This window comes from Thermobia domestica, chromosome 12, assembly GCF_964235325.1.
Source record: "Thermobia domestica chromosome 12, izTheDome1.hap1.1, whole genome shotgun sequence".
In the NCBI taxonomy this organism is placed as follows: domain Eukaryota; kingdom Metazoa; phylum Arthropoda; class Insecta; order Zygentoma; family Lepismatidae; genus Thermobia; species Thermobia domestica.
Window position 1 is genome coordinate 74,067,658 of NC_137465.1, and position 21,304 is coordinate 74,088,961.

The 21,304-nt window shown below is 35.6% G+C and overlaps 1 protein-coding gene across 1 annotated transcript; it reads right to left on the reverse strand.

Moving 5' to 3' along the window:
• Positions 1 to 87: 87 nt before the first annotated feature.
• On the reverse strand, positions 88 to 17,915 carry mRpL34 (mitochondrial ribosomal protein L34). Its single transcript, XM_081733801.1, has 2 exons — positions 17,759 to 17,915; positions 88 to 508 (listed from the first exon to the last, which is right to left on the reverse strand). The coding sequence occupies exons 1-2, from the start codon at positions 17,788 to 17,790 to the stop codon at positions 196 to 198; spliced, it is 345 nt and encodes a 114-aa protein (XP_081589927.1). The 5' UTR covers positions 17,791 to 17,915; the 3' UTR covers positions 88 to 195.
• Between the last annotated feature and the right edge of the window lie 3,389 nt (positions 17,916 to 21,304).

The window sequence follows — 21,304 nt, forward strand, 5'->3', positions numbered from 1 at the left end:
TCAATATGTAAGAGATTCCAAAGAAGAAAGCAAATCTCGGCAACAATGTTGTATTAATTCAGATTTAACTAAATTTTAAAAAACAGATACATAATAAATAACTCGTTTATTGAAATACATATATATTTATACACATTTATTGAACGAAATCACAATTCAATATGTCACTATGAACCAAACTCTATGTAAAGCCTATTAATGAGAAAGAACATGCCTTCCCTTGAGTATTCTTCTCATCAAAATTTTTCTGCCCGAGAGAGTTGACATTCTTGTTTTCCAACCATGTTTTACGATTCTCTTCTTTTCATTAGGTCGTGGAAAGTGATTTCTTATATTTGTTCTAATAAACAACAAATTTATACCACAGCCAACTCTGCTTGAAGATAAAAGAGTTGGCAACATTCCAAACATACCAATGTGAGAGTTCTTTACATCACAAGATGATTTTAAAGGTGAAATCACTGTGCTGCAGATGCTCCTATTTGTTTGTAAGCCAGGAATAGGGACCCTAGAAAGAAAATATTTGGTTGAATTGTTAAAAAGAAAAAAATCACTAGTTATTAACTTAAGCTTTATGAAGTTTTAACCCTTACACTGCCAACCCTTTCATACTCCCGTGGTTTACATAGCTTTTGTACGGTTGCACGTAATTTGAAATATTTTAACTTCCAATTGTGAGAAACAGAAACAATACAGGCCCAAATGTTTCCTATTTTAGGTTAAAACTATACATGTGTGTACATCAAAAACATTAATTTATACTTAAGAGTACGTCATATCTATTTTATTTAAACTTGATATATATATATATATTCAAAATCTCTCTTCCCTCAAGTATTTATTTAGAGAAGTAATGATTCGGCTATTTTGTCTCAATCTGCCTTCATTGTACTTCATGTTACATGAGACACATTCGTTGTAATAGCACTTTCTATGGGATTTTTTCCTCACAAAATACGATAATGCACCTTCTATTATTTAGTGAGAAAGTTTTAAGTTGGATTCTTTTCCTCTTCCACAATGCACGGTCATTCAGGCGCGTCTCTTCTCAATGTATTCCTTTCTTTTTCTTTCCCCTCATTCTCGTCCACTTCCCGTATATCCTCTTTGTTCTATTGATCATAATCTCTATCTTCCTTTTCTTCCCCCCCTTTCGTTATCGCCTCCCTCATCCGACTCGAAGCTGTCTCATATATATCTTGATTCGTGCAAGTTTTCCAAATGGCTTCATTTTCACATACAGAACGAAACTACACCGTGTTATCAGCGAAAGGGATTCTTCGCCGTTTTCTGAAATGCTTGTTCCAGGTTTGTCCTGGTTTGTACAGCAGGCAAATTGTAAAAGTAAATAAATAAATAAATAATGAACCCAATCACAAGACGTCTTTGTACTGTGCAGAAAGTTTTATCACTTTAATCTATCTTTACTGTTTCTTTTACACTTTGGCTCTCCCTCTAATTTTCCCCACACATAAAGCTCGTTCTTCCATATTTAGATAAAGAGAACCTCCTTACTTGGAAACTGATACTTATTTAATAGAGAAATGGAATTAACATGAAAGCCTGTTTGAGGCATGATTTTTGTAAGAAAAAATTAAGGAAGCATAAATAAAGAAATCAAAGCGAGTGTTACAGTTCGCCTTTGTGGCGTCACACAAATTTTGACGTCATAACTTGGTTGGAAGTAACGATCGGTTCTATCAGCAATGTTATCGTGGCACATTCAAATACGTTTGGGCGTTCAGAGGAAAGCAGCAGTAACGTATAAGCGCACGTAACAGACCATTGAAAAACCAATAATCGGCGGCCTCCGGAAATACTCTATAATGGATTTTCAATGATGTGGCGGCCTAGTTTAAAAAAATATATACGGTAAGACTTTTTTGCTGTAGCGTATCTGTCAGTCAATTTTTCACATTGTCGACAACTTTATCTGAAGTAAACATACGAAGTTATATATCATTTGTCACATAAGTTTATACATGTTTTCCGCGGTATAGTATCTTTTGCCCCTTATTATGAGAATGAAATCTATACACATTCCTTGCTACCACCTCGCAATTTAATTACATGTTTTAAAGCTTTTATAAGCTCAATCCCTCACCAAACCGATAAATGCATGATCTCTCTCTTTGCAGTTAACACAAGGCACTACAGAAATATCGTAAAACTTATTAAAAAGGAAAAAAAAAGTTCTTTCGAAGCGTGAAGCTTACGGTTATTGCCATATATTTATACAGCGGATGACTTGTGTATCTTGATCCGTAGCTCGTTGGATCAGTGTAGAATTCCCATTCCCGCGACCCGTGTTCGAATCTTCGTCCTACTACTTTTTTATTTTAATTTTTTCATTGACCAGGTAGAACTCCAGTAAAAAGGAAAAATATGGTTACGGTTTAAGGTGTGATTCGATATTCAAGTATTTATTTATAAATATATTGTCAAGCGAATAAGATAAAGCAGAATTTTACAAGCGTAAAACTATTCTAAATTTTACTATTAATAATCCAGTAATCAGCCTATATCCCCGTAAAAATTTCTAAGTCCGGAGAACTTTATTGCTGCAATGAGATAAACAGTGACCGATAAAAATAAAATCGTGGATAGACATCTGTTATCCTGTTCGTTATCTTTTGGCAGCCATTTTTCAATATGACGGCTGCTATAACACTTTCCACATTATCTCGGGAACTACTGACTTTTTGAGTGATCTAAAAGTATAAACCCATGTTTTCGGGGTTATAGAATCTGACGAAACCGTTTCCAAATTAGTTTTAAAGGTTTTTGAGTATGTTCGTACTAAGTATGTGTACTTATACGCCATGAAAACTGTATAAAATTAAGTAATAGGATTTCTCTTTCTTATTTTAGAAAAGAGGCAAAGATGACTAATACTTCTTGCAGCAAGTACTCCTCAAAGTGTTCAACGTAGTTGTATATGCATGAAAGAGTCCTTCGATAGCAGCAGATGCATAATTTGTCAACAAAATATGTCAGAGCGATTGACCAGTACGGCTGCCAGAATTAAAAGGTTACAAGAAGATTCTGATATTCAAATGTCGACGTAAGTAAATGTACAAAAGAAAACAATAGATAGAAAACAGTGTATCACAGTGCAACGTCTGTTACAAGGCATATAGTCTGGGAAAAAAAAAAAACGTAGGTGTAATTCGAAAATCGAGGGAAACCAAAGCAGCTGAAAGGGTTCTAAAGAAAGAAAGAGAGAATGTTCATTGTTTCCACCAGGAACAGCAATGCTTCGGTCAGAAAAACGGGAACGTTCTAAAGCTAGTAGCGTGGTTTTACCAGAACTTTTGTCGTGCATTATATGTGCAAACGTAGCTACTAGAGCAAAGATGGGAGATATTGAAAATATAGAATTTATGAGTCAATACGTGCAAACTCTTTTCTAGCTGCAACTTAGCATTTCCAAGACGAGACATTTTGTCGAGCTCCTGACCTGGATAGTGAGGGGGGAAAGATTCGCAGTTGATATATACGTATATGAAAATTGTATTGGAGGATGCGTTAAAATGTATGAGAGCACTTGCAGAAACAGAAACGGAGAAACATCAATCATTTGAAAAAATCCGTATTTCAAAAAATAAACACTTATTAATTCTGGTTATACCCTGACCTTATCTGAAATGAGAGACATTATGAAGCCTATCGACAAATAACAAAGTCTATAAGGATGAAATCAAACTATTCCTCGTACGCACGTACGGCGAAAGAATAAACTTTTTCCAATCCAATCGAAAGAATGAATCACTTCCGGTGTTTTGGGCAAGTTTGACACCAGAAGAAATTCGGAAACAGTTCGAGCTAACGATACATTAAAATGTGCTGCAAACATTCCAAGAAAAGATTTACTTTCTGTGGATTTTGGGCTGCAAGATAAATTTTTGAAGGCTTTGAACTTAGGAAATCATAGGAAACAATACGTATTCCAGATAGTGTAGCCACATTTTTCATCATTGTTCCATATGAGCAAGTTTCGACTTTTGAGTTTTGATAATGTGATATGAGAGAGCCAAGTATATAATTCAGATTTAGACGAGAAAATATTGGAGATGTGTAACGAAGTACATGATGGAGAACATGCTAACGATTTTTGTATTCCTACCAACATCAACTCAATTTTCCAAATAGAGCTCATCCGTGGCTAAACGGTTAGCGTACGCGCCTTTGGTGTGGGAGACCTGGGTTCGATTCCCGGCTGGAGTTCATGCGGTTCGGATTCCACGTTAATCAGTAGGTACATGTCTCATATAGCCTCGCTGCTGAACGGGACGTTAAACAACTCAACTCAATTTTCCAAATACTTATCTACGAGCTGCATCATGAAAAAAAGAAAATTTTCCTGCAAGTTATGATCGGGCATTCAATCTACGGAAAATGCAAAAGAAAAGAACTCATAACATCGAAGAACAAAGTTGGTGTATCTGAGAGCTATAAAGGGGTCAAATGAAATAGAGATATTCTTGTGATGTATGCTATCGAATCTTCTGTAAATACAATCATACCTTTACCATGTCATTTCACAACAAAAGATTTCACAGTTACAGCTTTAGATAATTTCAATTTTGAAGATAATTCATCTTCGTATGGAGTAAGTAGAAGACATCAGACTGCAATGGTACTGTTCCAGGATTCTACCTATGATTATGCTCCAGGTAAAGCATCGGTCTCGTCGCTGATCCTTAATAGACGAAATTGTGGACTAAAAACAGATCTGCCATGTCAAACGTTTCGATGTACCCTCCGCCATCTACTCGCCCTAATATTCCAGATTCCTTCAACGTAAGAGAAAATGATGATCCTAAGTTACTATAAGTAGGTAAAATAGCTAAAGAGGTGGAATTCGCGATATCATACATAGGTTGTGCACAAGACACAAGCGATCCAAGTAAACTTCCAACATGCAGTGCTATCCATACGAAACAAAAACCACCCAACTTCCTCTGAAGCGAACGGCCTTCCTTCTTGTATTGCCATTACGAGTAATAGACAACGGAACAATAAATACTGCCTTAAAGAATTTTGAACATAGTCGTGGACAACTGCAAGATCAAACTATTCTTTCTGTATTTTGAGATGATGTAGTTTTTCGCGTTGTGATGGGACATAATGCTGTCTTGTCCTCTGGAGTTTCAGGACATATATCCTATGGTGGGTACTTTTCACGTGACAAAAATCGAATTACGTTGCGCTGGAATGATTTCCTAAATTTCGAGAAGTCATAAAACTTATATTGTAGTCTGAAATCCACATAAAGGTAAATCTTTTCTCAGAATGTTTGCAGCACATTTTGATGTATCGTTAGCTCGAACTGTTTCCGAATTTCTTCTGGTGTCAAACTTGCCCAAAACACCGGAAGTGATTCATTCTTTCTATTGGATTGGAAAAAGTGTATTCTTTCGCCGTACATGCGTACGACGAATATTTTGATTTCATCCTTATAGACTTTGTTATTTGTCGATAGGCTTCATAATCTCTCATTTCAGATAAGGTCAGGGTATAACCAGAATTAATAAGTGTTTATTTCTTGAAATACGGATTTTTTCAAATGATTGATGTTTCTCCGTTTCTGTTTCTGCAAGTGCTCTCATACATTTTAGAACATCCTCCAATACAATTTTCATATACGTATATATCAGCTGCGAATCTTTCCCCCCCTCACTATCCAGGTCAGGAGCTCGAACAAATGTCTCGTCTTGGAAATGCTAAGTTGCAGCTAGAAAAGAGTTTGCACGTATTGACTCATAAATTCTATATTTTCAATATCTCCCATCTTTGCTCTAGTTGCTACGTTTGCACATATAATGCACGACAAAAGCTCTGGTGAAACCACCCTACTAGGTTTAGAACGTTCCCGTTTTTCTGACCGAAGCATTGCTGTTCCTGGTGGAAATAATGAACATTCTCTCTTTCTTTCTTTAGAACCCTTTCAGCTGCTTTGGTTTCCCTCAATTTTCGAATTACACCTACGTTTTTTTTTTTTTTTTTTTTTTTTTTTTTTTTTTTTTTTTTTTTTTCAGACTACATGCCTTGTAACAGACGTTGCCACTGTGATACACTGTTTTCTATCTATTATTTTCTTTTATACATTTACTTACGTCGACATTTGAATATCAGAATCTTCTTGTAACCTTTCAGTTCTGGCAGCCGTACTGGTCAATCGCTCTGACATATTTTGTTGACAAATTATGCATCTGCTGCTATCGAAGGACTCTTTAATGCATATACAACTACGTTGAACACTTTGAGGAGTACTTGCTGCAAGAAGTATTAGTCATCTTTGCCTCTTTTCTAAAATAAGAGAGAGAAATCCTATTACTTAATTTTATACAGTTTTCATGGCGTGTAAGTACACATACGTAGTACGAACATACTCAAAAACATTTAAAACTAATTTGGAAACGGTTTCATCAGATTCTATAACCCCGAAAACATGGGTTTATACTTTTAAACAGGGTTGGCAAAAAACATGTTTTTTTATTTTAAAAAAAGTTTTTTTTTTTTGGTTTAAACCACTTTTTTTTTTTTTTTTTTTTTTTTTTTTTTTTTTAACCAGGTTTTTATGGTTTGAATAATTTGCTCTATATATTCATATCATAATAAGTTTGTTTGTTTCGCCTTGATGTTATTATGCAACAACCGGGTTATGCTGGAAGGGGTCACATAAGCTTAAAGCGGAATAAAAACCGCTTCTCGAGTTACATCCGAGAGAAATTGTCCTCCATTTGAACTCGGAACCAGGACTAATTGGCCACAAATGCGATACGTCTGCCGACTCACTCACGAAGGAATCCTGATAAAAAAAAAAATACGTTGTACTGATCTTTACATGCTTCTTAATATAACTGTCAAGAGTCATTTCAGAAGGACAAAAAGATAAACAGTTGCACAAGTGAAACCATTACACAGAATTACATATGAACAATTTCAAAGTACTACGGAGTACAGAAGAACTAATTTAGTTCAAGTTAGTTAACAACGACTTTTATTGGTCCAAATTAAAGAAATACACCGACTTAATCTGCATATCAATAAGAAAAGTGAATAAAGGTACGAATTATTTGAGTCCATTTTGGCTCAGACCCATTTATACATAAATAGATACCAAAGATACTTATTACTAAATGTGTGTACAAATTATTTCAAGCTTCTATCTTGAATAGTAAGGGCGGGAAAAATATTTAACAATAAGCTAAGAACATCCCCACAATACTCCAGATGACCCGAATCTAATATAAAAATTTCCTCAGACAACCCTATTTATCCTAGAATCATGATTTGTGCATTATTCTCTTCAGAATAAAACAGAGTTTCAAACGGTACCATTCAAATATCTCCATCGTGCAGGCTATCTGGGGCTGGAAAATCACGAAAAAAGGTATATAAAGGTTTGTTAAGAAATATCCCCTTTTTTACTTTTTACTCCTCTGTACCGCCTCTGTTTAAAGGCAAAAATCTAAAAAAATAATAAGGGGTGCAGTGAATGAGTGTCCAAAATTTCAAACTTCTAGATGCAAAAGTAAGCCCGCGAAAAATAATATCCCCAAATACCCCAGATTCCCGTATAAAACAGGATCTCAGGTAACTGTTTCCTGAGAAGATATTGGTTCGTACACCAGAATAGAATAGAATTCTCTTCAGAGTAGAACAGCCTTTCAGATGGTACCATTCATATGTCTCCATCTTAGGCGGGAAAATCGCGAAGAAAACTATTATTTGTTAAAAATATCCTCTTTTTTACATTTTTGCCCCTCTGGACTCCCCTGTTTTCACGCAGAGATCTGAAATCATTTATAAAAAATACTACGGGTGCACTGAACGAGTGTGCAGAATTTCAGTCTTCTGACTGCTAAATGTAGGCCCGCCAAAAAATAATAAAAATAGGCACAACAAAAAATATCTTTTTTTTTAAATTTATGACGTTCTCACATCCTATGTCTCGTCGCAGAGGCGTGAAAGGATATGTAACGTGCTCTACAATGCCTTCAGTCCTGAAAGAACGAAGTAAAAAGCTTTATTGGTACTTTTTTAATCGAATAATGAAGATTTTATCGTATCACCTAAAAATAGGTTATATATCTATAATTTAAAAGGTTAAGCATTAAAGAAAAAGTACAGCAACGCTTATCAAAGTGACACTTTTTTCCACAAAAGTTACTGATATTTGCCAGGGGCATATTTTTAAGGAAATTGTAACTAGCTTGCGGCACGAAATACATAAATTTTGCCTAAAGTTATAAAATCTAAAAAAATCGAAGAGGGGGATAGGATACTTCTAATTACGCCCTATTATATGGGAACAAATATATAGACGCGCACACAAAAGAATTTTCGTCTTAAATGTCGATGGTGATTTCCCCGTTGGAACAGTTAACGATTTACAATATAAACCCTATGTTACGAAGAGAGGAAAACATGATTGCCCTGTTACCATTCGAAACGGGATTTTCCCTAATCATCCTCTGCATGACACTTGTTTTCATACTATGCTGTACATACTGTACATTTGAGTCTCATTGTATTATGATTATCATCTTCCATAATCTAAATAACAGAACAGAAACGAGACTTTACTTATTTTCACTTTAAATTATTTCGAAATTTGATTTAAATCAACGATTTTTATTTAAAAAATCAAGTGATTTAAATCTTGACTTAAATCAGACTGATTTAAATCAATCCACCCTGGTTCCTAGTGATTATTAAGGAAGTGTTCCGAGGAAACGGTTCTTTATGAATCCGTTCATTGAACGATTCAATTGAATGAAATGGCCAAAGTAAAAACTTGCCTATATATATATATATATATATATATATATATATATATATATATATATATATATATATATATATATATATATATATATGTATGTGAATAAATTTTTTCATTTATTGAGATGGTTCCCTCAAAATTTTCTTGGGTTCTTCATTGGCCCCCACCCATGAAATTAAAAAAAAAAAAAAAAAAAAAAACTAGCTACACTACTGATAATGTTCAAAAACGCTATACGAAGTGCACGAAATTTCAATTCAATTTCAACTTATGATCAGAAGAAAAGTGAAACCTATCTCTAAAAGATTTGTGCTAGTTTGGAATCGATAGAATTCAAGGAACCAGCAGAAGTATTGTTGAAAAAATGACAATTCTTTCAAGATTTGCGTATAAATACGAAGTCCGGATGTCTGGCATAAAAACAACAGTGAAAAAACAAACCATCCTGTGCTAGGTAGCAATAAAATAGCACGATCGCTATCTGACGGAGTCAGGGAAAGGCGAAAATGGTGGGTCCTGACGACAGCACGGGACTGCGTCCAAAGGTAGCAGGCGCATCAGCGAAGTCAGCATACGCGTAAGTGAGGATAGAAAAGTAAGTTTTCGCAATGATAGGAGTTTCAATAGCACTTGTTATGGTTTCACACTTCTAACGCTCCACTTGAAAAAAAAAATAAATAAAGCTTCTGTACACTGTTCTGAAATAGATCGCCAGTGCAAAATAGTGTCTAATACTGTCACCTTTCATATCACTACACTTATTTTATCCATTGTAAAGCACTTGTAATCACTTTACACTACTAATCCTACACTTGTAAACCGAAAACACAGATGTTTTACTTTATATTTAATTCTGTCGCCTCCAGAAATGTGTTCGTCTTTCCTTACTAGTAGGGGAGTTTACGGGAAATATCCTGCACTTTGTGTTAAAAAGGTGCCACTCGGATATGTTATTCACCTGATCCAACTAAGCAGGAATCGAAGTGGCCCCACTCCGACAGATGCCCAGAATCCAATATGGTGGCTATCAAAGATGGCCGCCTCTGCGAATTCATAGTGTTGGTTTTAAAGGCCTATATCTCCTTAACTAATAGTCCAATCCTCACGATTCAATAACTAAACGACGTAGAAGATAACAGGGTCTAATAAATTAGCAAAAGGTTTTACCTAACACTGAAATTAACACCTACAGAAATTATTTAATTTGAAACTTTACATTTCTTATAATGGAGTTTACTCATATTTTTTAAAATAACAAGTAAACGGCTGGGATTATCGAAAAAGATGTCGTATAACTTTATAAAGAGTGTTAAATTATCTTTCATTTGGTGTATAGTTCATTCAGATTGGTCAGTAAACAACCAAGTTATGACAATTTAAAAATTCTCGTTGAGTCGATTGATTTTTCCAAATTGCGAACGAGAATTCATTTACCGTAATAAACATCACTGATGGATGTTGCATTGTAAGAAACAAATCATTCTCTTGTGATGTGTTCTTCATAAGTCCCATTTTCACCAGAGCACAAGACAGCCTAACCCAGCCCGGTTATATGAATCCAATATGGTGCCCATTAATTATGATCCATAAAGATAAGTCTTATTCGAAATATTGAAGTATCTAGATTTATAAACAGGTAGGACAAAATAATAATAAACGTTTTTCTCTCCCCCATCCTTCTACCCCACAGAGTAAGTATGGGAAGGAATGAACTCCAAATCATGTTTTGAAATACATCAAAAGAAAGAAATACATCTTAAGTAAGTTTATTTCATTTGTTTTATTCTTTTGAAGGGAAGAATGAAGCACTAGAGATTTTTTCATGGGCGAAAAGAATGGCTTTGTACATTCTACTAATCTTTCTTTCACAAATTACTTGTACATATTAGACCCTTTTTCTTCTGAAGAATATAGGGATTCAATTATATCGCCGCTATAGATAATTCTGGAAGCAACATTAACTAGTCCACTATTTTCTTCAAATGGATTCCCCAATTCGATGAAAACTTCTTTCATCTTTTCAACAGACGATTTAAATTTTTCTTGCATTGACGAGTAATCTTCATGGTGCTTATTATCAGGATCATATTCATTATATGACATTCTGAATTCATTAATTAGTCTACTAATTTCTGATCTCGCTGTCATCCATTTGGCAAGAGCATTGTCGTGTAAGAGACCAATCGCCCCGCCATCCCGTTTTATAGTTTTATTCTGTTCGTGAACCTGATCTATAGCTATTGCAAAAAAGGTCTCGATGTCTTTCTTATCACAAAGTAACCCACTTCGAAAGCATTCATAATCTCAGGATGTGTTTCTTCCTACTTCTTCAAATCTAAAATGTGAACGGGAAGCAGACGATCATAGTTTAGGTGGTCCACTGAAGAAAAAAAAATCTGCTAATAGTTTTAGTGTTTCAACAGAGCTTAAAATTTCCTTGACGTATGGCTACGTTGTTACGACTACGTTCCGGTTACGTTGTTATGACTGATGTAAATTAATAGTAAAATCACGAGACGGTAATATATTATTCAAAATTTAAACGTTGGACACGAAGATTTCTTTTCAGTGCACCAGTCAGTGAAAGATTGCCTTTATGAAGAATTCTGATATGCATCACGCAGCAAATGAAGCAAAACTGTCAGAGTAATCTGATGAGCAAAGCGAGCTTTTGTAATGTGAGTTAATTTCAATATACTGTCAGCGGTTCCTGGTGTTGCTACATCTGACTTGTATAAAATTTCTACCCAACCACTTCCATCTAACCATTTGCCTATAAGATGCAGGAAGTCTTGTTCGATGTGTAATCCTCCCAGCATCAGAATTTGATGATCTTCGCCATATAACTCTCGCCAATTCCATTGAATTCGTTTCCCCAAAGCAAATAGTGGTTGATCCATTACAAGAACCGGAAGTTGTCCTTTGTTGAGTTTGTCTGTAAGTTCTCGTACAACACTCATTCCGTGCCGTATCATAGCAACAGATTTAGAGTTTTCCATAAACAACAGAAGGAGGCAGCATATACTTGGCATTCCTGCAGAGTTTTTAGTTTTCGAGGCATGGTGTACAGACCAAGTGCAAGTAGTGTCATTTTTTAAGCATGCTTCAAGCCAACACTCCTAGGTTTTTTCTTTCTTTCTTCTGCGAAAAATCCACTTCGTGGAAGAACTTTCTCTACAAACTGCGGGTTCTGTTGAGGTAAAACTGGTTCCTTATTAGTGATATAAGCAGGAGGTACTAGAGCATAATTATCGGGGAGAGCAGGAGCAGTTCTCATTTTTATATTCACATTATCCAGTGAGACATGGTCACGTCGAATGCCAGGATTATCCTTAGAAGGATGCTGAAGAATAGAAATGCTTTGATGTTCCGTGAAAAGAATCCTTTGATGTTGTGCTAGAAGGATTGCAGTCAATATTGTCTAATGCTGCAACGGTTAAAATACCTCGACGAAGAGTGGAAGGACACCATTTCGTCACTTTGATTCATCAAGCACTGAGAAAGACTTGAAGATATTTCCTGTACACGTGTAGACGATATACAAATGCCTAGTGAATGCAATTCATTTATTAGAGATTTTTTTACGAGTTTTAGCATAAATGCTCAGTCCAACATAGAGAGGAAGAGCTAGCTCGCGATTGCGTTTATGCCTTGTTGCTTCTGTTTCAATATCGCCTGCTTTCTGATGGAAGTTATAAAATATAAGTTGACTAATAGTTGAAGTTGCTTGACTTGCGTTGCTATCAGGGGTGAAAGATGAAAAATAAAGTGACATATTAACAGCAGATATTAATGAAGGAGGAACAGAATCTTCATGGTAGTGTTTCTCAAATTTTCCTGCTAAATGACTCTTGTGGTTTGCCATATCCTTTAGAAGCATCTTAACTACACGACTTAGTGTCATAGCATCTTCATCAATGTCTTTCTCCAGCTCACTTATTATGTCAGATCCTTCTGAAAGTAAAACATATTATCTGCCGGACAGATGAGCTGTTAGCTCCGTCCTGTGACGAAGAATCCTTTCACGAAATCATGTACTATGAACTTCTATTTCTTCTGATTCAGGCTTGTGCATAATCGTCATTAACCGTGTTTTGTACAGCTTAAGAAGATCGCTCATTTTGAAAACAAGTCCTTTAGAATCGCTTTCTCGAATAGATTCAGTAGTATATGTAAGTACACGGGAAAAGCAAAACTTTCACATAATTTCCGATCGTTCTCTAGTTCATCTTCTGTGTGTTTTCTTTCTGCCTTATAAAAGCTAGATAAACAGTTTGCGTGATACTTTGTCTCTTGATTAATCAAATCCTCGGCACTACAAATTCCTATAAATCTTTCATCGCCTAACTTCTCAGCGTACTCTGCGATACGAATAGAATTTCTCTTTGTGGCAACTAAGCACAATTTTCTCGCAGGTTTAGCACCACGCTCACAGAAAAGAAAAAAAAAAAAAAGATTTCATCTTTCAGTGATTTATTTTCGGACTTACGCGTTCTTTTCTTTAAGGGAGCTGACTCCTCTTCTGTTCTCCGTGGATGATAAAATCTTGTGCTCAAGTCTGTCTAATTTGTCCTTACTGTAATGTTTATAACAATTTTTGTGATATTTTGCCTGGAATTTCTCGAAAATGTTTGACACATCATTACCACTTGTGGATTCCGTTATCAAAGGGCACAAATAAGTTGGTAAAGTAGTTGATTTTGAAAAGGCTTCCAGATTCATACCTAAGGTAGAATATGCTGAGTTTCGTCTGCTTGGATCCTTAGTGTCTTTGGGAACTAGAAGAGACTTGGTATCACCCTTTCGGCAGAGTACGCACTTATTCCAATCTATTACAGAGCTCACCTCCATTGAACTACCTCCAACCTTTCTCGTGGAAGTTGCCATTTTCCTACGATCATTAAACAATCAATTTAGAGCTACTTGATTTGAGACTATTTATCTTACATAGTCAATAAATTAATTTACAATGCTTTAATTACAATAATTGTGATCTTTTATACCTACATAGAAAAGTGCATTTAGGATCCATGCTTAGTCTAGTGTCTTGCGCGCTTGCCTTCTGTGCTCGTAATTCTGGGTTCGATTTTCAGTGAGGGTAGAGTTGAACGAAAGTGGTTCAACTATATAATCGGATTCCACTATAATCAATAGGCCCTAGTCTTCTTTAGCCACCAAGGCGTACTCGTGGGACGTTAAACTCAAACAAACAAAAAGTGCATTTAGTATTATCAAAATTAATATTAAATTACTAGTTTATCAAAAAATTTGGCACAATACCTACATTAGAAAAGTGAACTGAAAGCGATATTTAAAAGTGAATGAAGACTGATAAACAAGTATATGAAGATTAAGATATATAGGATGTTTTCATGAATATATAAATGACTTTTCTCACATAGCCTAAAGTGAGGGACCATTCCGATCGGGAATCGAACCATCTGGTTGCCGGCCAGGTCTTGTACCACTTAAACTACCGAGACCGTACACAATTTTTTGCTGATGTTGATTCCTCTGGCTACTTCTTAGAAGAAAATGGTTTCAAATTCCACGATTTGCAGAATAGATTCTTCGATTTAAATTTCTTTCTTGTAGTGAAGTGCTTTCGCTTTCAGTAGTAAAAAAAATTAGTTTGGGAAACGCCGGGTTCGATCTCCAGTCAGTCTATGTATTATCCAATGACGTTTTCAGTCACCAAGCACCAAGAAATCATACAAAGTAAAAAAAAAAAAAAAAAATCTTAAGTACCGTTGCATTAGATAATAACCATCTGTATTATATACAGTGATAAAACTTACCTGAATAACCATTCTATTAGAACTGGAATAGGCAGGAACAGCTTTACTTGTCACTTCTTTGTACTGATCAAATGCAGTTTCAACACACTAACTATCGTCAACTAAGTTAATTTGACTGCAGCCGTAGATGTGAGTCCATTCATCGAAAGAAAACAATCAGTGTTTCTTTCAGAAACAATGTTCCACGGGGCATACTTAGTATTTCGGGGGGCACTACTGATACTATTCTATTTATTATTATATTACAGACGTTTTCTTTCGGTCTGCTCCGGGGGGGCAGTACCCCCCAAAAAACAGGTCTGGAAGAAATACTGAAAACAGTAGGCTAATCGGTGAGTTTTTGGTAATACAAGAATTGCGTAGGCGCCTCAAACTTCGCCTTTTGTGTGATTCCAAGCTATTCCCGCCGAAACATTACACGGGATTTACGTCGTTGTTACTTTCAATAGAAATACTTCGAGGATAGTGCTGTTGTTATTACTCCAAGTTTTTTAAACACTCAGTCCTGATTCTTTTCATGTATTTCAAAACATGATATGGAGTCCATTCCTTTCCATACTTATTCTATGGGGCAGAAGGATGGGGGAGAGAAAAACGTTTATTATTATTTTGTCCTACTTGTTTATAAATCTAGATACTTCAATCAATATTTCGAATAAGACTTATCTTTATGGATCATAATTAATGGCCGCCACATTGGATTCATATAACCGGGCTGGGTCAGGCTGTCTTGTACTCTGGTGAAAATGGGACTTATGAAGAACACATCACAAGAGAATGATTTGTTTCGTACAATGTCGCATTCACCAGTGATATTTATTACGGTAAATGAACTCTCGTTCGAAATTTGAAAAAAAAAAAAAAAAAAAAAAATCGACTCAACGAGAATCTTTAAATTCTTATAACTTCGTTGTTTACTAACCAATCTGAATGAACTATACACCAAACGAACACTCTTTAAAAAGTTATACGACATCTTTTTCGATAATTCCAGCCGTTTACTTGTTATTAAAAAAAAAATGAGGAAGCTCCATCATAAGAAATGTAAAGTTTCAAATTAAATAATTTCTGTAGGTGTTAATTTCAGTGTTAGGAAAAACCTTTTGCTAATTTGTTAGACCCTGTTATCTTCTACGTCGTTTAGATTTTGAATCGTGAGGATTGGACTATTAGTTAGGGAGATATAGGCCTCTAAAACCAACACTATGAATTCGCAGAGGCGGCCATCTTTGATAGCCGCCATATTGGATTCTAGCCACCTGTCGGAGTGGGGCCGCTTCGATTCCTGCTTAGTTGGATCAAGGGAAGAACATATCCGAGTGGCACCTTTTTAACACAAAGTGCAGGGTTTGGCCATTTTTTTGCCTTAAGCTTCCCTACTATACAGAGTATCGAATTTCATCTATAAGTTTTGTAAAATATGGTGTACCGAAACTTGACCGCATTGAAATAAATATTGATTTGTTCAGTTGTGCTAACTCGGAAAGAAGCACTTTCTCAGTTGGAATTTTTAACAGAATTATCGGATGACTTTTGAATATCTTCTGCATTCGACTAATTCTAATTTCACGACTGACCATAAATGAATTTGACACAGTACAATTTTTATGTCTCGATAGAGAAAGTCACGTTTCATTACTCCTGGTGTTATGTTGATGAAATTCGTGCTGATATTGAAAAATGAAATGAAATCTTTAAACGAACGTGGACTGAATTTTTACGTCCCACGCTTATGCCGGTTAGGCTAAAGGAGACGGTGATGATGAATAATGAATGAAATGGTGGAATGAAGAAAGTGGGAGGAAACGAGAGGACCCCGAGAAAACCTACGAGCACGGTGTTTGTCCACCACAAAGTCCACACGGCACGAGCTCGAATCGAACCAGGGACCCCCAAGCACCGGAGGTGAGCGCTCTACCACTGAGCCACCGCGCCCCCACGTGCTGATATTGAGAACACGACATTAGGTACTCTGAGATTTTTAGTTAATAGTATTTTAAATAACATTGTAAGTAATATCTACGTTCTATCTTCAATTTCATTCATTCAGGTTTTCAAAGTAGCTAGTCAAAACGATTAAAAAAAAAAAAAGAAAAAAAAGCTTATGTGAGGAATCAGTTTGGTGAATGCCTATTTAAAAGTTTCATGAGGGAGAAAAATTAAGGTAAATGTTTAGCAGACGGGTTCCAGAAATACGTAAAAAATATAAAATTTATGGAAGATGCAAGTACTTACTTAGACCTAACATAACCTAATAAAACCTAAACTAACTTGAACTAACCTCAAATAACCTAAACTAACCTAATATTAACAGAAATGAGCGAAATTCTATATTTTTTCTTTCGGAAATTATGCTGTACTTCTACACTAATATAACCTAATGTAAACATTTTTTTTTTTTTTTTTGGAATAGTTGGACCCCGTCTGGTAAACATTGTCCAAAATTAAGTACACAAGATTTTTTAAAAACTGTGGCAAATCTATACAGCTCAGGCCTCCTTCATGCACTCCTGTCCTGAATCTGTTACATGGCATTCGTGTTTAGTGGTCACCTAGCACAGGTTGCTTGTTTTCGCATATCTCGGGGTGAATCTGGATCGGGGACTGCAAGTGCATACCTCAAAAGTGACTGCGTGGTATGTTTAGTACAAGGGGTCCAGAAGCACGTAAAAAACACAAAATTTACAGGAGAAATGAGTGATGCAAGCACTTAGACGTAACATAACGTAACCAAATCTAACCTAAACTAAACTAAACTAACGTAATATTAGTAGAAATAAGCGAAATTCTATCATTTTTTAGAAAATTATGCGGGACTCCTACACTAATATAACATAAACTAAACTAGCCTAACCTACCTTAAACTAACCGAACCCTACCCTAAACAAACCGAATGTGAACAGAAATTACCAAAATTGTAAAATTTTTTAGAGAAAAGGGCTGGACCCCTTCTGCTAAACATAGGCCATGGCTGCTTAAGGTACAAAAAGTAAATGGAGGGATAAAGTACATATTTCATGATTTTATGTAGGGATCCGTATAATCAATCTGCACGCTTTCCGCTGGTTTTTCTAGTTTTATTATTATTATTATTATTATTATTATTATTATTATTATTATTTCTTACTTATATTTGATCAGATGATATGAAATCAACTGAACTTACCGGAAAAATGATTTCAAAGCCTGAAACAACATAGTGCTTAACTACCTCCCGAAGTTCTGGTTAGTGACATTAAAAATTTTATAGCTTCTACGAAAAGACCGTACGGGTCATGTTCTTCCTCTTCTGTGGCAGTGATGCCAACCCGAAACAATATGAAATCCCATTTCGTGAGACAAAAAATCCCATTTTACATGTGAATTTCCCACGTTATACTAATTAAAAGAATCCTATATTAAAAATCAAATTTCTAGGCACTTTTTACAATATCTAAGGTCGCACCTCCATTGCATCCAAATGCGACTGCGAACGCGAATGCGAAAGCGAACTGCGAATTCATGTGCCTCTACTACATCCGAAGTTTTGTAATTGCGAATCAAGTTGCAATATCTCTTTCAAACCTTCAATGTGAAATATTTTTGCTTGAAAATTCATATCTTAAAGTTTTCAGAGCAATAATAATAATAATAATAATAATAATAATAATAATAATAATAATAATAATAATAATAATAATAATAATAATATATTAATTTCCTTTGTGTGCAAAATAGAGTGAATGTCGCTCCTCTTATTATGCTTCTGTGGTAACCGCTATTTTCACTTTAAAATAAATTAACTAAATAAAATTAGAGATTGCAGAATCAACCAAGTTTGTAAGAAAATTTTCTCCATGAGTAAAAAATTCGTTTTTGATATTTCAAACATATTAGTCAATAATTACATGTATTCGTAAAATCATTATTTGGAGAACAAAGAGGAAATATAAATTGAATAAAAAGTTGCGGTTCGTGTATTAATTAAATCTTAATATTTTAAAAAGAAAACAAAGAGAGTTATACATATAGTCCACTCCAAGTTCTTTACTTACATCTGCTCATAATTTATTCACGACGTGTCGTTTGTGGTAATTTGGATGGGCTTGGATCCACAATGGAACTTTATCAAAAACACAATTTATTAAAACATCAACATCTATTTCCATTTTTATTTTTATCTCCGCACCTCGCAACGTCGTCTACTTTCACGCAAAACAAACTTTCTTCTCTCACATAGCGCTCATTTTCTATGCAGACGACTCTCCATTTGAACGAGTTCGGACGAACAATCCCAGCATGTTGGGATCATTCGCATTCGCATCTTTTCGCAATTCGCAGGTCGGAACTAGTCGAGGCACTCCTGTTTATTTACACATGCTGGGAAATTCGCAATCGCATTCGGAAACAATGGTGGTGCGGCCTAAATGAATAAGCCGTATATTTCGATCTTGAAAAATCCCATATATGCTGCTTATTATCCCTTTCCGAGAAAATAAGGTGAAAAACTCCCACGATATGGGATTTCTCCTACCGGTTGGCATCACTGTTCTGCGGTTACTTCTTGCATTCAGTGTTGCCAACAACCTCTGAATAAAATAGGATAGGGTAGGGTAAGCTTTCCTGTAATTGGCACTGCCCAGTTATTTGGCATTTCAAAGAATAGTATCAAAAATTAAGATATATACTGAACTGGCAACATTGGTTTGGTTCCCTCCCTTTAGCCTGGTCTTCAGTTATTATTTTCAAGTGGCGTCAATTTCGCTGGACATTTGTTTTGAAAAAAATGCGTGTATTTGGAAAGCTTTTTTGATTTTCAATATTTCTGCCCAATTCTAAGGAGGTAGGTTAAGAAATGCATTTTCATTATTCTCTTGTTATTTATTGTTGTAAGAAAAATATTACATGGTTGTCATTTAGCGGTAAGTTATACCCAGGGATTTATTTGTAGCCAGGGAAGCCTGGGAATTTCCCCCCTTCTAAATTTTGACTTCCCTGTCTCTAGATTTAATTCAGTCTTCCCAGCCTGGGAAGATATTTTCCCCCTTTCTTAGGCTATACAATCTGTTTTTATAAAATCTTTGACCACGAAAAGTCTATTGCACACAAGAAATGTTCACATGTCGATATGTGAACAAAGGGATACGGAAGAAATATAGGTTTCAATGGCAAATGCAGAAGACAGGTGGAAAATTCTGAATTAAATTCGTGTTAAAAAGACAACTACGATATTTAGGACTACCTACGTTATTGTGCAAAATCGTCTATCGTTTACGGTGCTCCCACGTCTTATTAAATTGCAAGAAATAAATTTAATGGACCTCGGACAAGTTCTTTACTCCTATGTTACATGTACAAATATTATTGACTTTTAGCTACAGAAATGAAAGCAAACTGGCCGAGTACCTTGCGCGTTCCGTTGAATCCTTCGAGCTAATGGTGGATGAATCCTCCACTATGTTTCATAAATCTGTTCTCATTGTGTATATCCGTACTGTAGTTAATCGCGTATGTATCAATACAATTTTAGGATTATTTGAGTTACAGGCAATAACAGGCAGAGAGGTTTGTGATTCCGCGATTATGTGAACGTATGAATCTTTCCAAAACAATATTACGGGAAAGACTTATGACAGTTTGTCTGAGAGCGCCAGTAACATGCAACGCGAAATAAATGATACTGGCTCTTTACTGCAGTGAGAATTAGACACCAATTTACTCGTGTTTTACTACATGAGTCAGAAGATGGAACTGGTTGTTCACAACGTTGTTAATACGGTTTCAGATATGGTTCATTTTCAAAACTTTGTAGAGCGCAGTGGCATAGGGAACGGGGGCAGAGGAGCCGGCCCCCCAAAGAGGTCCGACAATTTACTTTCGTACTTTGATGTTTGTAATTTTTTTCATATATTTTTATGTTTATATATTTTTTTGTTCGTAATTTTTCTCTATGAACCTATAACAGCATTAGCCTCCCGCCCCCAAACACACATCCTGGCTACGCTACTAGAGCGATTACACGGTGTTTACTCAATGTCCCCGTAGAACACGAGAAATCGAATTAATATCAGAACAACTAGGTATTCTCTTCTATAATATTAATACAGTTTTTGATATACGATGGTTACGCTCTTCTTACCGTTCAGTAGAAGTATTGTGGAAATCCTACCCTGCGCTAGTGGAACATTTTCGAGAAGCTTCCACAAATTGGCAGAGAAGTTTTGAGCAGAGTGTAATATTTGCTGGCCTGCAAAATTTCACTAAGTGGAATTTTGTTTATGAAATGTCCATGATCCGAGATATGCTGGAATCTCTATAGATGTCCTTAGCCTGACAAGAAAGGTCAGCATCCCTTGTACTGTACAGGCAATAAGCAATATTGAAACAACTGTACGTGTACTGGAAGCGTTGCAAGATAAGGATGGTATGTTCATGGAAGAATTACAACGTCAGTTTAGAAAAACTGGTCAGTTTTGTGGAGTCCTACTTGTAAAACCCTTAGACAGTTCTCTTGAGAAATACCAGCAAATACGATTGCAATTCTGTCAGGGTCTAGCAGATAACACACGGTCTTGCTTTCCTAATGAAACGTTCAGTAGGGTCGAGGTTTTGCTACAATGCAAGTGGCCAGAAGAATTGTCTGAAAGAATGTTATACGGCGATAAAGAACTAATGGAAATTAAGAAAATAAAATAAAATTTTCCTCTGATAATATAGCCAAAATTCTGCAGCA

Coding starts and splice junctions, on each gene's coding strand:
- mRpL34 (XM_081733801.1), bottom strand. CDS start 17,790: ATGTTGTTTCAGGCTTTGAAATCATTTTTCCG. Junction 509..17,758: donor GCTTTGAAATCATTTTTCCG/GTAAGTTCAGTT, acceptor TTTTCTTTCTAG/GGTCCCTATTCCTGGCTTAC.